The sequence below is a fragment of the Belonocnema kinseyi genome, chromosome 10 (assembly GCF_010883055.1).
Source record: "Belonocnema kinseyi isolate 2016_QV_RU_SX_M_011 chromosome 10, B_treatae_v1, whole genome shotgun sequence".
NCBI lineage: Eukaryota > Metazoa > Arthropoda > Insecta > Hymenoptera > Cynipidae > Belonocnema > Belonocnema kinseyi.
Window position 1 is genome coordinate 9,488,995 of NC_046666.1, and position 22,449 is coordinate 9,511,443.

The 22,449-nt window shown below is 27.7% G+C and overlaps 2 protein-coding genes across 2 annotated transcripts in view; one reads left to right on the plus strand and one right to left on the minus strand.

Moving 5' to 3' along the window:
• The window catches only part of LOC117181016 (trifunctional enzyme subunit beta, mitochondrial), a 42,004-nt gene extending 41,158 nt beyond the window's left edge, over positions 1 to 846 (plus strand). Inside the window, exon 8 of the mRNA XM_033373584.1 lies at positions 658 to 846. Coding sequence (XP_033229475.1) covers positions 658 to 846 — 189 coding nt within the window. The remainder of the gene's footprint in view (positions 1 to 657) is intronic.
• Positions 847 to 15,076: 14,230 nt separating this feature from the next.
• Positions 15,077 to 22,449, minus strand: part of LOC117181829 (abnormal spindle-like microcephaly-associated protein homolog) — a 43,333-nt gene continuing 35,960 nt past the window's right edge. The window contains exons 5-6 of the mRNA XM_033374825.1: positions 21,958 to 22,077; positions 15,077 to 15,391 (exon numbers count right to left, since the gene is read on the minus strand). Of these exons, the coding sequence (XP_033230716.1) occupies positions 15,176 to 15,391; positions 21,958 to 22,077 (336 nt within the window). The 3' untranslated portion in view covers positions 15,077 to 15,175. The remainder of the gene's footprint in view (positions 15,392 to 21,957; positions 22,078 to 22,449) is intronic.

The window sequence follows — 22,449 nt, forward strand, 5'->3', positions numbered from 1 at the left end:
TGCGCGCGCAACCCAGGCATTTATATTGTCTCCTACCATATTCACACGGACACAGACGTGTCATAGTATTGGACCACGTCTCGTTTCAGATCTGGGATCACTTTCGCAGTTGAGTTGGGGGTCTCTCCAGCCTTAGAATCATTGGTCTTGTACATTTCACGGCCGTCAAAATAGGTTGAAGCTTACTGTATTACAAATAAATTATCGGCCTATGTATACGATTGATTTGAATAAAAACGATTGATCAGTATGAATCGATTTTCATAGAATTAGGACCTTTTATTTTTGGGGATTTGTACCAGAATCGCGAATAAAATTATAGCGACGAAGCAAAGCGGAGGGTTCAAGATATTTTACGTAACATTCTTTTGAATGTGATAATTGCAAAAACTTTCTAAAATAATATAAGAGGGTTTGAGAAATGAAAAAAAATTCAAATCTTTTTTTGAGGTATGTCTAAAGGACTATAAGTTAAAGTAACCTATCAGTATAACCAGTGGTTGAACCAAAAAATGTATATATCACTTTTGGTCACCATAGATGAGCTAGAAGTTTTTCAAGCTTGATTAAAAAATTTAAAAATTATATTTTACACGCACAAAAATTTGATTAAATTAGAATCATTTGGAAACCAACAAAAGTTATGTTCTTTGGTAGAGACAAACCACGTTTATTGCAACACTCGTTTATTGCAAGCCAAGACACTCCTCTGTCGCAACTTCCCTAACTCCCACCACTGATGGTCACATTTTCCGTATAGCCAATGACAGCGCGGAAGCGGAAATGTATTGTGATACCACCTTACGGATACGTGGAGTAGTGGAGTCCCCTCTTGAGTTGCAATAGACGAGATATTTACGTTTTGAAGGATTTGCAATAAACGAAGTTCGACTGTATTTGGTTAATGGAATACTTATTTATCATTTTTCGAAAGTATTTTTCATAAAATTAGTTCGGTTGGGGCGGAAGAAACACACTATTTTTTGCAGGCAAAAAATTTCTTATTCTTGGTTTCTCTCCCTCTAGTTGCACGATATTAGCTGCGCGCATGCGTGAATCCTGGGCACAAATCATGAGCAAAATAGCACACGTAGTGGGAGAACCACAATTAGTGTGCGTGCCGTACGTGTGATGACGTCTTAAGGGGAGTGTACACTTACCGGACGGCAAGTTATCGGACTTGTACTGTAGTTGTTCACATTTATAACGAAAAATCAGATTCCCTAATGGTACGAAAGAATGGGGAGAGAGAGCATTTTCTATTGCTATGGTAGCCTTATAATATTTAAAATTACATTACAATATTAAAAAATCTTTTAAGAAAATGATAGGTACGTAATAAATGGACGACCCCTTACAGAGTTAATGTAACTAAGATATTAACCCTAAAATATCACACTATTGTGAATTTGCACCAGTAACATTTTTAAATAAGTATCTTTTGTCACACGGTAGATAGAAGGGCCTCAATATCCCACGATAAATATGTCCCTCCTTTACTGAGTCATGCCAGATCAGGCCCAGCGTCATTCGCCCTTAACTGTTCGTCAGGTTCGGTTTCATAGTTGCGCTTGGTGCGAATTCGCACTAGTTTGGTATTTTACGTTTGCAAACTGGGTACTTGGGAAAAAATTGAATTTCGCCAGATAATTGTTTTTTCGATGACATTATTTCTAGATCTAAGTAATTTTGCGTGATAATTCTTATTTTCATCGTAAACTCACCAAATATTATACCTACGTGTTAACGTTTTTAAGAACTATGAGTATTGCGCTGATCGACGAGCAACTGCGACGTCGCTTACAAATGCGAACCATACGTTAAAGTGTCAAGGTCTTAATTTTGAAAATTTCGAAAGTTGACCCAACAGCGCTACAATTTTTAAAATTTATTCGCGAAAAACAGGGGTAAAATGCGCGTTTTTTTAGCCAGAGCCAAGCGGGCACGTACGCGAATGAGGTGTACAAACTGCCTGAAGCGTATGTGTGACAATCATCGGGATTCAGTACATTTTCAGATTTTTCAATGTGCTTTCCAATCTAGATTAAGTACTAATTCATTTTTTCGTGCTCCAAAGTACCCCATTTTCATACAACCATAAAAAATATTTAAATTTTATTAGATGTGTACATAGTATTTTTTCTTAAAAATATTTAATCTTCAATTTAAAAGAAAAAAGTACGTTTTTGATCATTACTAAAAAAGAGCTATTTTTTGGGAAAAAATAACATTTCAGAAAAATTGTTCTCATTTTTGTCTTCTTTTGATATTTAAAAATTGTTTATCATACATTTATTTTTATTATTGCATTTCTCAGTAATCTTTACCCCGAAAAATGTATCTTATAAGTTATATTTACTTTATTTATGCACGAATTATTATCATTTAACACTGCGAAATCCCAATTCGCACTAGTGTGGTATATACGTATGCGCAGATGGACCGTCGTCTTTGAGGGTTAAATCAATCTGTAACGCTTTTCTATTTTCAGATATAAACCGAAAATGTCTCCAGGCGAACTTGAAAAAGAATTCGCTTCCGCAATCACAAAAGGCGATGTGGAAAAGGCCAGAAATCTTTCGAGAATTTTCGGTGATCCCTTTTTACCATCATGGCGTCCTGTCCACGATTTATTGTGTCAAACTTTGACAAATGAAAACCCAGAAATCTGCAACGAATATGTTGTTTCCAAAATTATCGAGAATTGGACTCCTGTTAATTTTCTCTGTTCGCATGGCCTTTCACCACTCTTTCACGCGGTGGTTGCAGACAAAACGGATATTGCTAAACTTTTATTGAAAAGTGGTGCAGATCCCACTACTGTAAAAAAGCCTCTTTTAACAGGTGTTAATGAGTTTCTCTTATGTGGAAAGCTAGAGATTCCCAATGGTTTTTCTCTTCTCCATATTGCTGCTCATAATAAAAATGAAGAAATCGTCAAACTTCTTTTGGAATGTGGTGTAAAGCCTACAATAAATGAAATTCGTTGCAGCCCATTACATTATGCAGCCATCAATGGATCATTGTCTATTTGTATTGCAATTTTAAATAGTGAATGCGAAGTTTCATCAATGAACATGCCGGACTCTCGAACTAACTTGACACCCCTCCATATAGCCGTAAAATGCAATCACGAAGACATAGTATCTCTTCTTTTAAAGAAAGGACAGTATGACAATAATGTTTGTAAGGATGGATACACACCTTTCTATAGCGCTGCTGCAGTGGGTAATAAAAAAATAATAAAACTGCTCTTAACAAATGATCAAGTCGCTGTTGGTCGAAAAGCAACTTATGTGAAGAACAAAGAAGATTGGCTGGAAGGTTACATTGCCATGTATCTAGCAGCATTTCACGGTCAGGCTGAAGTTGTTCAAATGTTTTTGGACCTAGGAGTCGACCCGAATGCCAATTTCAAGGATTACCTAACACCTTTGCATGCTGCAGTTCAAGGAGGACACAAGGACATCATCAGTCTTCTTCTCGATAGTGGTGCGAATGTAAATCCGAAGGCGAAAACAGGCGATACTGACAATCGAATTTTGCCACCACTCTTTCAGGCTGTGCTTCGTGGACACGAAGATATCATCGAATTGCTCTTAAATAGTGGGGCTGACGTGCACGCAAAATTGCAAAGCATACATGAAAAAAACGAAGAGGTGATATCAAAACTTGAAAAGCTGTTGACCTATGACACGATTATTTCTTCAGAGGTAAATGGATTCACACTAATGCATTGTGCCGCTACGACAGGCAATGCAGCAATTGTGAAGTTGCTTTTAAAACATGGAGCTGATGTAAACGCAAAATCTCTTTGTAATAATACAGCTCTCCCCGTTGCGATAGCTTTGCAAAATGAGGAAACTATCGCGTGCCTTTTGGAAGCTGGTTTGGATGTTGAGTCTGGTGATATCAAGCCATTCTTGGTAGCTATTGAAAGTCGAAATATACGAATTGTTGAACTACTTTTTAAACACATTGATCCTTTAAAACTCGCATCGAGCTCATTCTTGCAAGATGGACACACTCCGTTGCAATGTGCTATTTCAAATGAAAGTCCTGAAATAGTTGAGTTCCTTTTAAAAAACGGAGCATTTATTAATCATTATGTTGCGGGCGATTTTCCCCTTCACATCGCTGTTGATTTGCGTAATCTGGAGATAGCATCAAAACTAATTGAGCATGGCGCTCAGGTTAGTAATTTATGTCCGCATGGAGCTACGGCTCTCTTCCATTCTATAAAGCAAAACGATGTTGGTATGTGTAAACTGCTCTTAAAGGCAGGGGCCTTTCTTGAAGAAAAGACCAAAGATGGCTTGTCCGTACTCCACTATGCTATTATAGAAAGATTAGATACAAAAATGATCAGATTCTTAGTGGCTTACGGAGCTGATGTAACAGAAATTTGGGGTGGTATTTTACCCATTGAGCGACTGGTTTGCTGCGCAATGGTAGATCATGTAAAAAAAATAAAAAACGTTAACGAAAAGGACATCCAGGATAATAACCAGCTCCATACACTATTTGAACTTATTTTAGAGCATGGTTCTCCTTTGACTAAATCAAAGTTTTGTCACGCTGAAATTCGTTCTCCTTTCATGGCGGCTTGTGTTGTAGCATACGTTTCAGGAGTGAAGCTTCTCATGAATTATGACATTAATGTTGAAGAAGGCTTAGAAGTGTTGAAATCATTCGTTGATGGAATGATTCATCGCCTAACAATACAATTTACACGTAACGCCAAGAAGGCTGAATTAGAGATTTTTAATTTGGATGGCTCTGACAATAACAGACTGACTCTTTCGTACCCAAGAATTTTTGATTTTCTTTTTCCAGACAAAGATTTCACTGAGTTTAGACAGGAATGTGAGAGGTTCAGAAAAATTGCTCGAATTATGACACAAGCGATCGCAAGAAAGGAAAATAGTGGTATGAAAATAAAAGAAGAACATTTGTGGCTGGTAAACAATGAGTTTGCGCAGGGTTTCTATCAACGTTGCAAAGCGGAAATTAAAAAAATGCAGAGCACGATAATTATTGGTCGAGTAACCTGTTTCGATCTTTTGAAAGCAAATGAAAAGCAGTTAACAGCCTATGCTGGGAATAAAGACATCATCGAAGCCATAGAAGTTTTGGATACCGGAAAATTGTTTCCTTTATATTCAGAAGATTTGAGGCATCAAATTAAGAGGGGCATGAATATGAACAATTTATTCGAGATGAGTTTGAAGATTCTTAACAAAACTTTTGAAATGGAGATACCTATTCTTGTAGCGCGTAAAATATTCAATTATTTGAGCTCGATAGATTTAAGAAATCTGTGCAGAATTTACAATCCTTTCATATTTGTGCCTGCAGATTCTCCAAATGTTTAATTTCATAAATTCTTTTTAAAATCGTACGGAAATTGAGAAGTATCTTAATCTTGCTTTATCTTTTGTTCTTTCATTACATTTGCATTTTGATTAATTCAAGTGGGACTACAGAAATGTAAGCTTCTATGCTGTAATATTTTTATTTGACTAATTGAAAAAATAAAACTATTTCTTATATCGTCTTTGCATTTTCTCTAATCTCATTTTCTTATCCTATAAGTTTTAAAAAATTTCCCCATGTGATCAATAAACTGCGAAAAGTAATAATTCTAATTTTTCTTGGTGTTCGCCATGTCGAAAGTCTCAAAGTTTGGAATGTATGAAATGAGACAATAAATTGCGTTTATTTGAGTAATAATTTTGAAAAAAATTATTAGAGTAAATAATAAATTTTTAAAATTATTTTCATTTTTTTGGGTGCTCACTACATCCACACGGATTGAGATATCGTGTTTAGAATTTAACAAAATAAATTTTAAAAAACACTAAAGAACGTTTGTCTACATCAAAATATTTTTAATTTTAAAAAAAGTTTATAAATTGATAAAATAGGATATTACCAATCGGGTTGTAGCAATTTGCAGGTAATGTTTGGTTTGATGTATTTCAGATTTTTTGATTCGCGTATGTTGAGCACTGAATCAAATTTGCACGCGCGTTGCAAATACACAATTATCTATCTGCACATAGGTAACATGTCATTATTTTTGGAGCACTTTTAGCAATTTCTAACAGAGAAAAAAAGAAACCTCAATCCATGTGGACGTAATGAGCACAAAAAAGGAAATAATTTTACACATTTATTTTTTACTAGGATAACTTTTTTCGAAATTATTACTCAAACTAAATATGCAGACGCTAATTGAAAATGATGAAATTAATCAAATTATTTGAGCTGAGGAAGAAATTTGTATTGATGTCCGAAAATTTAGAAAAGAAAATCGGAAATTGTTTAAACAAAAATAATTTTTTTTCTTATTTAGAATTTTTCGAAAAGGTTCAAAAACATTTTTTACTGAACTAACACGATATTATTTTTGTTTCATTGAAGAGCATTTTTTCGTAACAGGTTAACACGTTTCAAAATGGAGAAAAAAATAAAGAATCCCTTTTTCAAATTTCTTGGTCGCAAGTTGAAGAAATTAAATTTTTTTTTAAATCAATCAAGATGTACAAATTTTGATAATGTTAAGTTCATTTTGGCGTTATAGCAAGAAAATTGGCATTTTAAAACAAAATTCATTATAATTGGAACAAGATTTAGAATATTTTAAGATTTTTTTATTTTTATAGTGTATTTCATCAAAAATTGATATTTTTAATTTGAAAAAAAAACAGATTTTAAATAAAATATACATTTGACAAGTTTACGTTATATTAGCGCTTTAAAACAAAAATTTCTTTCTAAACAAAATTCTTATAATTTGAAAAAGATTTAGAACCTTTTATTAATTTTGGATTACTTCCTGGTTTTTCGTCCGCAATTTGTATTTTTAACAAACAAAAAAATTAATAAAGATCCACTTAGAACAATTATAGGTTTATTTTATCGTTTTGCTTCATAATTTTGTATTATGTTTGTGTTTTTCGCCCGAAATTGGTATTTGTAACAATTTAAAAAATGTCAATAAACATTCACAAATTTTAATCATTTTAGGTGAATTTTAGCTTTATACACAAAAACTTGATATTTTAAAACAAAAATCATTATAATTTGAACAATAATAAATTTTTTCAACAAATTTTGATTATTATAGTATTTTTCTTCCGCGAAATGCATCAAACGAACATTACTTGCAAAGTGCTAAAACTCGAGTGGTAATATCCTATTTCATCAATTTATAAATAAACTTTCTTTGAAATTATAAACATATTAATGTATAAAAACGTTCTTTAGTGCTTTTTATTTATTCTTGCAAATTCTAAACAAAACAACAAATTTCATAAGTGTGAACTGGTTCGGTCACGTGGTCACCATAGAAGATGCCCTTAACGTGCGTCCCAGGGCTAAGTGAAAATCATAAAATTAATTAAATGGATTGAGCTGAGGAATAAATGTGTATTCATACCCGAAAAAAATATTTTTAGAAATCTGCAATTATTTAAACAAAAATAATTGTTTAGTCTTATTTCGAATTTTGTTAAAAGATTAAAGATTTTTTTTGAACTAACATGCTTTTTTTGTTTCATGGAAGAAAATTGTTTCGTGGTGATTAAAAATTTTTTAAAATTGAGAAAAAAATAAAGACTCCCTTTTTAAAATTTCTTCGGCGCAATTTGAAGAAATTAAAAATTTTTTTTAAATCAATCAAGATGTACAAATTTTTATAATGTTACGTTCATCGCGTCTGTTGAATCTCGCGCTTAGATATTTGTTTGTTTTCTCTTGGAATGCTTAAATGAAATTTGATCAAAAAGATCTCTTTTAAATCCCACTATTTAAATGCGTTTTCTTATTTTTAATTTTCTACTTAATTAAATATAGTTTAAGATTGAATTGCTCAAAGCTCCTTTCTTCAGATATTGTTCTCAATCTTGCATTGTTATGCTAAAAATAGGATTTTTGTTTTAATATTATTTTTTATGGAAAAAACAAAATAACCTAGAACTCTTTTTTCAATTTTTTACATATATCGCGTCTTTGGCGTATTATTGGAATTTTCTATTTTTCATATCAATTTCAATATACAAATTAAAATGAAAGAGTGATGCCAAAAAAAGATACGAAGAAATGTTTAAGGAATTTTTAAACTGTAAAAGTCCTCCAGACATTGTTCACCGTATTTTGCGTCGTTTGTTGGCTCAAACGTTTCAAAGCTATAATTGCACTTCAAAAGTTTTTTTGTATTTTGCGTCTTTTTGTTCGAAATTTGAATGATGTTGTGTCCAGTTTCAGAAATTCGAAACTTTCTCAATCATAAATAATGAGACTAATAAATTATAAAAAAAAATTTATCACTTTTTTAGATGAAAAACTGTTGTACCTTTTATCGCTTTTCCGCAAATATACCCGTGGAGAAATTCAAATGGGGAACTAGTCTGGTTCCCGACCATTCAACCCCACTTAAAGTCAGGTGACCCGACTTATCCTACTCGGGGCCTGATCTCAAATTTACCCAAGACATAATAGGGAACATATCCTACGCTTAAAAATGCATAAATTTATGTAACTAAAATTCCCCAAAATTTGTGAAATATTAATTTAAAAAAAAAAACTTCAGCTGGAACGCAGCAATGGAAGATCTTCGCTTTGATGGAACCGCTATGTAGGTTACGTTAGTCTCTACACCAGGTAATTATGCTTCGTTACGTGTGGACTGCTGTCTTAAACACTCAACGCGTCATTTCTGTTGCGCGAGAGACATCACGTCGCGCCCTTGCGGATTTTCTGTAAAGCTACCAGTCCAGAACCGCAACACTGAAATTAATTTGGTAGCGAAATCTGAACTGCACCTCGCTTAATAGTTTACTACTAGGATACTGTTCTTCACTGATTAATCAAAAACTTTTTCTCTTTCCAATTTCAACTTTACATATGGCAAACCTTTCAGATCAATTTAAAAATAAGCATCTGTAAAAGTTTAGAGTCTTATGACTTTGAGCAGACTTTTCACCTGCATCTATATGTATCTTATCCAATATGGATTTTCTTAAAATTCCATACAAAGGTATTTATAAATTTTCCTAGAAATTCACAATTTTCTAAAAAATACTCCAAAAAAATAAGATTACGTCTTTTTGAAGATTTTGATCGTTGTTTTTATAAAAAGTTGATTTTCGTACAAAATTATTAACTTAATAATTATTTATTAGGTATATTTAAGATGAATTTAACATTAATAAATCTTTTCTCCAAAAAATAAGGGGTATCGTAGTTCAAATAAATCCAATAGACGCTACTCCGATAAGGTAGGCCTGTTTTTGCATTGTTATGTATAGCAAAAATATTTAAATTCATTAAAAACTTGATTTTTTTATGAATATAAAAAGAAGAACAAAGTTTTCAATAACAATAAGAGAAGCTGCAATTATTATTCCAAAAAAATTCCTGAAAACATGTGACTTAATATTAGGAAATTTAAATATAAAGATGAGTATTTTGAAAACAGTTTGAAATGTATTCATATTTTTCTATTGCTTATTTTGCTAATATAATGAATTGGTTTTATAAAAAAATTTAATTGTTTCAAATTTCAAATATTGATTAATAATATCTGCCCGGCGGACTACACCAGCATATGTTTTCGGGGTCGCTGAATCTAAATCCGGGATCCAAATAACACACCCAGCAAACATGGTTACAGAACAGATCTGTAACTTTTCTAGAACACAAAAGAACTTTTTCTAGAACAGGTTCGTAACAGGTTACGAACATGCGAGTAACTATGTCATCCCCCATACGCTGGAATAATTCTGTAACAGTTCTAGGACGCTGTGAAATACGGTCTGTAACATTTCTAGAACAACTCTAGAACTCGGTTACCAGTCTTATGTAACAAATCTGTAACAGATCTAGAACTCTTTGACAACCGATCTGTAACATTTCTAGAACAATTCTAGAACTTAATTACAAATGTTGTATAACAAATCTGTAACAGATCTAGAACGCTGTGACAACCGATCTGTAAAATTTCTAGAACAATTCTAGAACTCAATTATAAATGTTGTATAACAAATATGTAACAGATCGAGAACGCTGCGCTGTGACAATCGATTTGTAACATTTCTAGAACAGTTCTAAAACTCAATTACAAATATTGTATAATAAATCTGTAACAGATCTAAAACGCTGTGACAACCGATCTGTTCTAGAACAAACTTGGAACAAAAGTTATAGAACGTCTGTGATTGGTCAGTTCTAGAACAATAACATAACAATTTTTCTGACACAGTTATTAATCTTTGTCCCTAATTCATTACAGAACACACTTGTAACAGCTTTAAACAAATATTATAGAACGTCTGTGCTCAGTTTGTTATAGAAGAATTCCATAGCAACTGTTACAGCATAGTGCTGTCACATAGTTCTAGAACATTTATGTTACCATATTGTAACAAATTTTATAGAACACAGTTCCTTTTTTGATCTGGAACAATAACAGAACTTGTTTGCTGGTCAGTTTGCTCATATTTTTTCGGACAACGCAAAAATATACGTCAAATCGACGAAAACAGCGATTTTCCATGTATATTTTTGAAAAAAATTGCAATGCCCGATGGTCTTAATCAACATATTTATATGCCTTGGGGGTCGCTGAATCCGAATCAGAGGTCAAAATAACCCAGTTGGTTTATAATTTTTCGAAAAACGCAAAAATAGACAGTAAACGACCATCCTAATCGAGAAATCCTGGTGGGCACAAAATTTAACGACGTCTTTACGACATCGTTACGGCATCTTTATGACAATTTTACGACATCCTATGTCCGCGTCGTTGCGGTGTCCTTACGATATCGTAAAAACATCGTCAGATCAAACGACGCTTTTACGATATCGCAAAGGCACAATAACGACACGGACATAGGATGTCGTAAAGATGTCGCTGAATTTTGTGCCCATTGGGAGGTGACGGAATGAAAGTTTTTTAATTTTAATAACATTTTCAGTAACTTTTTAAGATAGTTTAAGAGATTCAGGAACGGAAAAAAACATATATAAATGGCAATTAAGTTCACTTAGCATAAAAATGTTGTTCTTTTTTCATTTAAAAGATGAATACGAAATCTTCGATTACGGAATTTTTACGTCTGTTTTTTTTGTTTTTAAGTCAAAATTTGACCTGGATGAGTTATTTTGACCTTGAATTTGGATAAACCCATCAAAAAACCATATAGATACCCAGTGGGCACACAAATTAGCGACGTCTTTACTACATGTTTATGACAATTTTATGATATCCTATGTCCGTGTCGTTACGGTGTCCTTACGTTATCATAGAAACATCGTCAGATGATACGACGTTTTTACGATATCGTAAAGACACAATAACGACACGGACATAGGATGTCGTAAAATTGTCGGGCAGATGTCGTAACTATGTCGTAAAGATGTCGCTGAATTTTGTGCCCATTGTGAGGCAAGGGATTAAAAGTTTTTCAATTTTAATAGAATGTTCAGTAACTTTGTACAATAGTTCAAGAGATTCAGGAGCGGAAAAAACAAATATAAATGGTAATTAAGTCCACTTAGCATAAAAATGTTGTTCTTTTTTCATTTAAAAGATGAATACGAAATCTTCGATTACGGAATTTTTACGTCTGTTTTTTTGTTTTTAAGGCAAAATTTGACCTGTTTGGGTTATTTTGACCTTGAGTTTGGATAAACCGGCCAAAAACCCATATAGATACCCAGTGGAAACACAATTCAGCGACGTCTTTACGACAATTTTACGACATCATATGTCCGTGTCGTTACGGTGTCTTTAGGATATCGTGAAGACATCGTCAGATCATACGACGTTTTACGATATCGTAAAGACACAATAACGAAACGGACATAGGATGTCGTAAAATTGTCGTAAGTATGTCGTAAAGACGTCGCTGAATTTTGTCCCCACTGGGTATAGTGATTAAGAATCCATTAGACGTACATATTTTTCATCTGAAAGATAAGGTAAAAATCTGCATTTTTGGTATTTTCCGGCCAATTTAGAGTTTTAAAGATAAACTACGATCTAATTGGGTTATTCTTATAGCAAAAATCGCTGTTTTCGTCAATTTTACGTCGATTTTTGCGTTTTTCAAAAAAATATGAGTCAAATCGGAAACGTGCGAAACGTGGAAAGACCAAGAAAAAAACGGGAAATTAACGGGAACTGAATTAATTTTTACTTTATCTACATTTACAGGACATATGAGTGAAATTAATAATAGATTTTATTTTATAAAAACGTCACAATTTAAAAGTTCCTTCTTTCGAAATTTAAAAAAAGAGAGTAAAAGAACGGTAAATATCCTATTAAAACTGATTTCTGTGATAAAAATGTGAAAAATTGACAATTTAAATGATAAGAAATAAATTATTTATTGTTGACAGTTTTTTTTTAGTTATTAATGCCGAATCACGAGATTAAAATGTGTAGCTCCGGGCGTCTAAGTATAACAGCAAATAGCTCATTTTTCCCTTCAAGAAATGAATGTTTAATCAAAATTATGAATCTTTAATTTAAAAAAAAAATAATAATTTTCAACACACGAGTTTATTTCTTAACCGAATAAATTTATTTATAACGTAAAAGATTAATTTTAATGTAAAATTCTGAAGATTTAATTATAATACTTCAATTTTTAACAAAAAGGAAGAATTTTTAAATAAGGAGATTAAATTTCAAAGAAAAAAATCATTTTCTACACAAAGATGTAGATTATCTACCAAAAAAGTCAATTCTTCAATTTTTATAAAAATTCGTCTTTTTTGGTAGTAAATTAATATTTTTGTTTAAAAATTTAACTTATTGGTTGAGAACTCTTGAATTTGATAAAAATTCATCTTTTTTGTAGTAAATTAATATTTCTGTTTAAAAATGCTTCTTTAATTAAAAATTCAACTTTTTTTGTTAAGTTAACTAATTTTGTTAAAAATTTGTTTATTTGTAAAAAGTTTTTTTTTTTTGTTTAAAAATTCATCTTTTTGGTTACAAATTGATTTTTAAAAATGTCTGTCTTCAAAATGTAGTGTTTTAGTTGAAAATTCAACTTTCTGTTTGAGAATTCTTGAATTTTGTTAAAAATTAGATTTTTGGGTAGAAAAATAATGTTTTCGTTTAAAAATTAATTTTTTTAGTTGAAACTTCAACATTTTCGTTGAAAACTCTTCAATTTTATCAAAAATTCTACTTATTTGGTAGTAAATCTATCTTTTGTTAAAAAAGTTCTTCATCTTTAATTGAAAATTCAACTTTTTTTGTGTCAGAATTCTTGAATTTTGTTAAAAGCTCATCTTTTTTTGGTAGTAAATTAATCTTTTCGTTTAAAAATTCAATCTCTTGGATGATAATTCTTGAATTTTATTTTAAAAATTCGCATTTTTGATAGTAAATCAATCTTTTTGTTTAAAAATTCAACTTTTTTGGTTCAGAATTCTTAAATTTTGTAACAACTTCGTATTTATTTGTATTCAATTAATCTTTTTGTTTAAAAACTCATCTTTTTTAGTTGAAAATTAAATGTTTTGGTTAAAAATTCTTGAATTTTGTTCAAATTCATTTTTTTTGTAAAAAGTTAACTTTTTTGTTTAAAAATTTATCTTTTTCGTTAAAAATTTATTTTAAAAAATGGATGTCTTCAAAATTTAGTGCTTTACTTAAAAATTCAACTTTCTGGTTGAGAATTCTTTAATTTTGTTATAAAATTGCTTTTTTAGATAGAAAACTAATCTTTTTATTTAAAAATTTATTTTTTCAGGTGAAACTTCAAAATTTTAATTGAAAACTCAAGAATTTTATTAAAAATTCGTCTTTTTTGGTAGTAAATCTATCTTTTTGTTTCAAAAATTCTTCTTCTATAGTTGAAAATTGAACTTTTTTGTTACAGAATTATTGATTTTAGTTAAAAAATTCTTCTTTTTTGGTAGTAAATTAATTTTTTTGTTTAAAAATTCAACTTGATGGTTGAAAATACTTGAATTTGATTAAAAATTAATCTTTTTTGTAGTAAGTTGATCTTTCTCTTTCAAAATCTATTTTTTTAGTTGAAACTTCAACCTTTTGGTATAAAATTTCTGAATTTTATTAAAAATTCTTCTTTTTTGGTAGTAAATCAATCCTTTTGTTTAAAAATTAATCTTTTTTAGTCGGAAATTTCATTGTGTTGGTTAATAATTATTGAATTTTGTTAAAAATGTCGTCTTTTTTAGGTAGAAAAACAATCCTTTTGTTTGAACTTTCGTCTTTTTTTTTAAAAATTAACCTTATTTAGCTGAAAATTCAACTTTTGGATTGAAAGTTCTTGAATTTTGTTTGAAATTCTTCTTTTATGGTATAAAATTAACTTGTTTATCTAAATTTCGTATTTTTGATTCGATAATTCACTGTTTTGCATAAAAAATTCGTAATTTTTTCTTTACATTTTAATAATTTAATAATAAAAAAAACTATTTGGTAGAAAATTTGCGTTTTTATTATCATTTAAAATGATATTTTTTAATTAAAAGTTTAACTATTCCATTTTTTGTTAAAAATGTAGCTTTCTTAATTAAAAAATTCAATAATACCCGGATTAACTGTCACATAAAATTCAATTAGGCACATTTCAACACTTACTCTCAGAAACAATTTTAAAAATTTTAATTGTTGATATTGTAACAAATTATGAATTTTTCACAAAGTACATAAATTTTCAAACAAACAGTTTAATTTCTAAATAAAAAATATCAATTTTCAGCCAAAAACGATACATTTTCAACAAAATATATAAATATTCTACAATTATCAAACTTACCACAGCGAAGAAAATCTCACGGCGCAAAAAGTTTTTCCTAAATTAAATAAATTGACCAAAATTATTCAAATAATGAAAACTTGAAGTTTTCTGCGATCAGAAGTAAATTTACGATTTTTAAATGAAATTCACGGTCAAGTCGCCACCCTGTTAAAACATAATAAAAATTTTCAAACTTAAATTCACTCAGCACTGGGATAATGATGAGTTTTATTATTTCCACAAGAATTTAGAGATGAAAAAATTCTTTATATCAGTAAAAATCAATACAATACAATTATTATTGTAAACCTAACATTATTTTTGCATAAAATCTCTTTACTGAATCGCTTATTCTATTTTTTTTCATAATTTACTGAGAATCAGTATTCAGAAAGTCTTTCCGATATAGAAGTAACTGCATGAACAACATTCCCAAAAATGCGAGGTTGCTTTTGTTTGAGGCCCCAATCGGGTTTCGGATTCGGCAGTACTTCCATTGTTTCCGAATTTGCTGTTGCAAATTTGTGCATTTTTTTACTTACAGTATCGTAGAGAGACTTTAGCAGCCAAGCGGAACGCGAGTTTCGTAAAAGCGCCTGTAATCAAAAATAGTTGATAATTTTTAAAATTTAAAGTTCAATTTATTCATTAAAATTTATGTGGCTGCCCGTTTTAAACGAACAACAAAATCCCGGTCTTCTCTTTTTTATTTAAAAAACTAAAACCATAATTTGAACACGATTTAGAATCTTTTCACAGATTTAGTTTATAGTATTTTTCGTCCGAGAAAAAAAAGAAAATGCACAACTTTAGACAATTTCAAGCTATTATAGCGTTTTACGCCAAATATTTATATTCTAAAAAATCCTTATAACTTGAAACAGATTTGAAACCTTTTATTAATTTAAATTTTTTCAGCAGAGAGGAAAAAATCAAATGCACAACTTTTAACAATTATTAAGTTATGATAGCGTTTTACTCTAAAAAATTTTTTTTTAATGCTTATAATTTGAAAAAGATTTAGAACCTTTTATTAATTTTTTATTACGTTGGGAGATTTTGTCCGAAATCGGTATTTTTAACCACAAAAAAATTAATAAAGATTCACTTTGAACAATTTTAGGTTATTTTAACGTTTTACACCAATTGGTATTTTAAAACCAAAATCCTTATATGTTGGACAAGATTTAGAATCTGTTAACAAAATTTTGATTATTATAGTATTTTTCGTTCGAAAAAACAATAAAAATAAAATGCATAACTTTTAAAAATTTCAAATTATGATAGCGTTTTACGCCAAAAATGTATATAAGAAAAATCCTTATAATTTGAAAAAGATTTAGAACTTTTTATTAATTTTGCACTAAGTTCGGAGTTTTTGTCCGAGATTGGTACTTATTTGTAACAATTTAAAAAAAATCATTTAAGATTCACAAATGTTCATAATTTTAATTTTATTTAACTGTTATACTAACAACATTGGTATTTTAAAACAAAAATCCTTATAATTTGAACAAGATTCAGCAAAAAAAAAAAAAAAGAAAATGGACAAGTTTTGACAATTTTAATTTATGATAGTGTTTTACGCCAAAAAAATACATTTAAAAAACTCCTTACAATTTAAAAAATATTCAGAACCTTTTATTAATTTTGTATTACGTGGGGGAATTTTGTCCGAAATTGGTATTTTTAACCAAACAAACTTTAACAAAGATTCACTTTGAACAATTTTAGGTTATTTTAGCCTTTTACGCCAACCTTTTTTTATTAATTTTGTGTGTTTCGTCCGAAATTGGTACCTATTTGTAACAATTAAAAAAATCTATTGAGATTCACAAATGTTCATAATTTTTAGTTTGTTTAAACGTTATAATAAAAAAATGGGTATTTTAAAACCAAAATCATTATAATTTAAACAAGATTTAGAATCTGTTAACAAAATTTTGATTATTATAGTATTTTCCGTTCGAGAAAACAATAAAAATAAAATGCATAACTTTTAAAAATTTCAAATTTTGATAGCGTTTTACGCCAAAAATGTATCTAAGAAAAATCCTTATAATTTGAAAAAGATTTAGAACTTTTTATTAATTTTGTACTAAGTTCGGAGTTTTTGTCCGAGATTGGTACTTATTTGTAACAATTTAAACAAAATCATTTAAGATTCACAAATGTTCATAATTTTAATTTTATTTAACTGTTATACTAACAACATTGGTATTTTAAAACCAAAATCCTTATAATTTGAACAAGATTCAGCAAAAATAAAAAAATAAAATGCACAACTTTTGACCATTTTAATTTATGATAGTGTTTTACGCCAAAAAAAAAAATACATTTAAAAAACTCCTTACAATTTAAAAAAGATTCAGAACCTTTTATTAATTTTGTATTACGTGGGGGGATTTTGTCCAAAATTGGTATTTTTAAGCAAACAAACTTTAACAAAGATTCACTTTGAACAATTTTAGGTTATTTTAGCGTTTTATGCCAACATTTTTTTATTTATTTTGTGTGTTTCGTCCGAAATTGGTATCTATTTGTAACAATTAAAAAAATCTATTGAGATTCACAAATGTTCATAATTTTGAGTTTGTTTAAACGTTATAATAAAAAAATGGGTATTTTAAAACCAAAATCATTATAATTTAAACAAGATTTAGAATCTGTTAACAAAATTTTTATTATTATAGTATTTTTCGTTCGAGAAAACAATAAAAATAAAATGCATAACTTTTAAAAATTTCAAATTTTGATAGCGTTTTACGCCAAAAATGTATATAGGAAAAATCCTTATAATTTGAAAAAGATTTAGAACCTTTTATTAATTTTGTATTATGCTCGGAGTTTTTTGTCCGAAATTGGTACTTATTTATAACAATTTAAAAAAATCAATTAAGATTCACAAATTTTTATAATTTTAATTTTATTAAGACGTTATATTAACAAAATTGATATTTTAACACCAAAATCCTTATAATTTGAACAAGATTCAGCAAAAAGAAAATGCACAACTTTTGACAATTTTAATTTATGATAGTGTTTTACGCCAAAAAAATACATTTAAAAAACTCCTTACAATTTAAAAAAGTCTGAGAACCTTTTATTAATTTTGTATTACTTGGGGGGATTTTGTCCGAACTTGATATTTTTAACCAAACAAACTTTAATAAAGATTCACTTTGAACAATTTTAGGTTATTTTAGCGTTTTACGCCAACATTTTTTTATTCATTTTGTGTGTTTCGTCCGAAATTGGTACCTGTTTGTAACAATTAAAAAAAAATTAAGATTTACAAATGTTAATAATTTTAAGTTTATTTTAACGTCGTACTAAAAAAATTGGTATTTTAAAACCAAAATCATTATAATTTGAACAAAATTTGGAATCTTTGAACAAATTTTGATTATTATAGTATTTTTCAGAAGAGAAAAAATAATAAAAATAAAATGCACAACTTTTGACGATTTCAAATTATGATAGCGTTTTACGCCAAAAATTTATATTAAAAAAATCCTTATAATTTGAAAAAGATTTAGAACTTTTTATTAAGTTTGTATTAAGTTCGGGGGTTTCGTCCGAAATTAGTACGCATTTGTAACAATTAAAAAAAATCAATTACGATTCACAAATGTTCATAATTTTAAGTTTATTTAAACATTATACTAAAAAATTGGTATTTTAAAACCAAAATCATTATAATTTAAACAAGATTTAAAACTTGTTAACAAATTTTCATTATTATAGTATTTTTCGTCCGAGAAAAAAAAATGCACAATTTTGGACAATTTTAAATTATAATAGCGTTTTACGCCAAATATTTATATTTAAAAAAAAATCCTTATAATTTGTAAAAGATTTAGGACCTTTTATTAATTTTGTATTACGTTGAGGGATTTTGTCCGAAATTGGTATTTCAACCCAAAAATTTGTAATAAAGATTAACTTTGAAAAATTGTAGGTTACTTTAGCGTTTTACACCAACATTTTTTATTATGTTTGTGTTTTATTGGTACCTATTTGTAACAATTTAAAAAATCAAATAAGATTCACAAATCTTCATAATTTTAAGTTTATTTAAACGTTATAATAAAAACATTGGTGTTTTAAAATCAAAATCATTATAATTTGAACAAGATTTAGAATCTTTTAACCAATTTTCATTATTACACTATTTTTTAGTACAGAAAAAAATAAAATGCACAACTTTTGACAATTTTAAGTTATGATAGCGTTTTACGCCAAAAATTTGTATTACAAAAAATCCTCATAATTTGAAAAATATTTAGAACTTTTTTTTTTTAATTTTATATTGCGTTTGAGGGTTTCATCTGAAATTGGTACCTACTTGTAACAATTTAAAAAAATCAATTAAGATTTACACATGTTAATCATCTTAAGTTTATTTTCACGTTATACTAAAAAATTGGTATTTCAAAAACAAAATCATTATAATTTGAACAAGATTTAGAATCTTTCAACTAATTTACATTATTATAGTATTTTTTGTTCGAGAAAAAAAATAAAATAAAATGCACAACTTTTGATAATTTTAAGGTATGATAGCGTTTTACGCCAAAAAAATATATTTAAAACAATTCTTATAATGTGAAAAAGATTTGGAATCATTTATTAATTTTGTATTACGTTAGGGGGTTTCGCCCGAAATTGGTACCCATTTGTGACAATTAAAAAAATGGCAATAAAGATTCATAAATGTTATTAATTTTAGGTTAATTTTAGCGCTATACAAGAAAAATTGGCATTTTAAAACAAAAATCATTATAAGTTGAACAAGATTTAAAACTTTTTAACCAATTTTAATTATTACAGCATTTTTCGTCTATGACAACAAAATAAAATTAAATGTACAACTTTTGACAATTTTAAGTTATGATAGCGTTTTACGCAAAAAATTTATATTTATTCAAATTTTTATAATTTGAAAAAGATTTAGAACCTTTGATTAATTTTGGATTAAATTTTACAAATGTTAATAATTTTAAGTTTATTTTAGCGTTAAAGTAAAAAATTGGCATTTTATAACAAAAATCCTTATAATTTGAAGATAAACACTTTTTAAACAAATTTTGATTATTATGGTATTTTTCGTCCGTGAAAAATGAATAAAATGCACAACTTTTGACAATTTTAAGTTATGATAGCGTTTTACGCCAAAAATATATATTTAAAAAAGATTTGAAATCTTTTATTAATTTTGTATAGCGTAGCCAATAAAGATTCACAAATTTTAATAATTTTAGCTTTATTTCAGCGTTATACACAAAAAATTGGTATTTTAAAACAAAAATTATTATAAGTTGAACAAGATTTAGAATCTTTAAACCAATTCAGATTATTATACTAAATTTTCCTACGAAAAAAAAAATAAAAAGAAAATGCACAACTTTTGACAATTTTAAATTATGATAGCGTTTTACACCAAAAATATTTATTTAAAAAAGGTCCTTATAATTTGAACAAGATTTAGAATCTTTAAACTTCTTTTATATTTTTATATCGTTTTTCATAAAAAAAAGGTATTTTTAAGTTTAAAAAAACATATCTCAAAAAAATACAACATGTGACAATTTTACGTTACACTAAAAAATTGGTATTTAAAAAAAATCATTTTAATTTAAAAAAGATAAACATTTTCTAAACAAATTTTGAGTATAATAGTATTTTTTCGTCCGTAAAAAAATAAAATGAAAAACTTTAGATAGTTTTAAGTCGTGATGCGTTTTAGGCCAAAAATTTATACTTAAAAAAATGCTTACAATTAAAAAAAAAATTAGAACCTTTTATTAATTTTAAATTACTTTGGATGTTTTCGTCTGAAATTGGTACCTACTTGTAAATTTTTTTTTTAATTAATAAAGATTCGCAAATGTTAATTATTTTAAGTTTATTTTCGCGTTACACTACAAAATTTAAAATATTTTAACATTTTTTATTGTTATAGCGGTTTTCATCAAAAACTGGTAGACGTAATTAAAAAAAACACAGTTTTCAAAGAAAATATAAAACATAACAAGTTTACATTATATTAGCGTTCGAAAAAAAAATTTTATTAAAAAAAATCTTATCATTTGAAAAGGATACAAAAGATACAAGATATAAAGATACAAAAGAAATAAAAATGTTATTATCTTAAAACCTTTCAAAATCCTTTAAAAAACCATCAAAATTTTCATTCAAATTTTTAAAAAATCTAAATTTTTTTTAATATTTAAAAATTGTTAACTATTTTTGAAAGTTTTTCAAAACTTAAAAATATGTTTAAAAATGTTTTCTTTGTTATTGACAATTTTGGAAATCTCTTTTAATCTTTTTTAATACTCCCTTAAAATTAATTGGTCAAAATAACAAATAATTTGACATTTACCCAGAAATCTCGAGAAACTTTTTTTTTTATTAAAAACCATTTAATTTTGGTAAAATTTTTTTCTAATATTTTCAAATTTGTAATTATTTTTGAAAGTTTTTCAAAACTTATAAATATATTTTAAAATATTTTTGCTTGTTGACAATTTTTGAATTATTTTTCAATCTTTTTTAATATTCTCTGAAAATTAATTTTTCAAACAAAAAATACAATAACAAAAATTTCCAGGAATCACAAGAACATTTTTGTATTTTGAAATTTTACAAAATCCTTAAAAACGTTCAAAAATCTACAGTTAATTTAAAATTTTTTGAATTTGAAAAAAGTTCTAAATATCCTTTCAAAAGATTCTTTTTAGACACTTTTGGAATATTTTTTAAATATTCGAAACGAAAAATAAAAAACAATTGTCAAGAGCTTCAATAAGAAAATTTTATTATCTTAAAATCTTTCAAAATCCTTAAAAACCTTAAATATTTTTTAACAAATCTACACATTGTTTTAAATATATTGCAACATTTTCAAGTTTGTAATTATTTTATAAATTTTTTTAAAACTAGGTTTAAAAATATATAAATTAAAATGTTAAAATCAAAATTTTTCAGTTTTGAATATTTGATTTATTGCTCATTTTAAATGAACAATTAAATATTGCTTATTATTAAATACTTCTTAGTTATCTAATTAAAAATTTTCAAATAGAGTGGTTTAAAAATGGAATCTTTAAAAATAATATTTGAATATAATTTTAAACGTAAGAAAATTTTTAATTACCTCAGCATATTTAGAATCTTCGATGAGAATCCACATTAAAGTTGCGAGATGCAGAAATAATTGAATTTCTTTTTCCACTGTTACTGTCAAAAATCTTGCCAAAGTTTCTATGTACTTTTTCTGAAAAATTACGCGAAAAAAGTTTATTTAGATCAAGCTTTCAGTCACCTCCAGCCATGAAAAAAATAATTTTTAATAAAAAAAACTAAAAAGAACAACAAAAATTTAATAGTTTCATTTCCAACCAAATAAAGTAAATTCTACACCCTAAAAATTCAATTTTTGGGAATAAAGTTTATTTTCAATTACGTGAGATGAATTTTCAATCCGAAAATATGAATTTTAAAAAAAAGTCAATTTTCATTTTAAAAAAAAAATAGTTTAATTTTATACTAATTTGTTGAATTAACTAAAATAATTAATCCACAAGTTGATTTTTTTTAATTAAATCAATTTTAAACAAAGTATTTTATTTAGAAAAAAAACTCAACA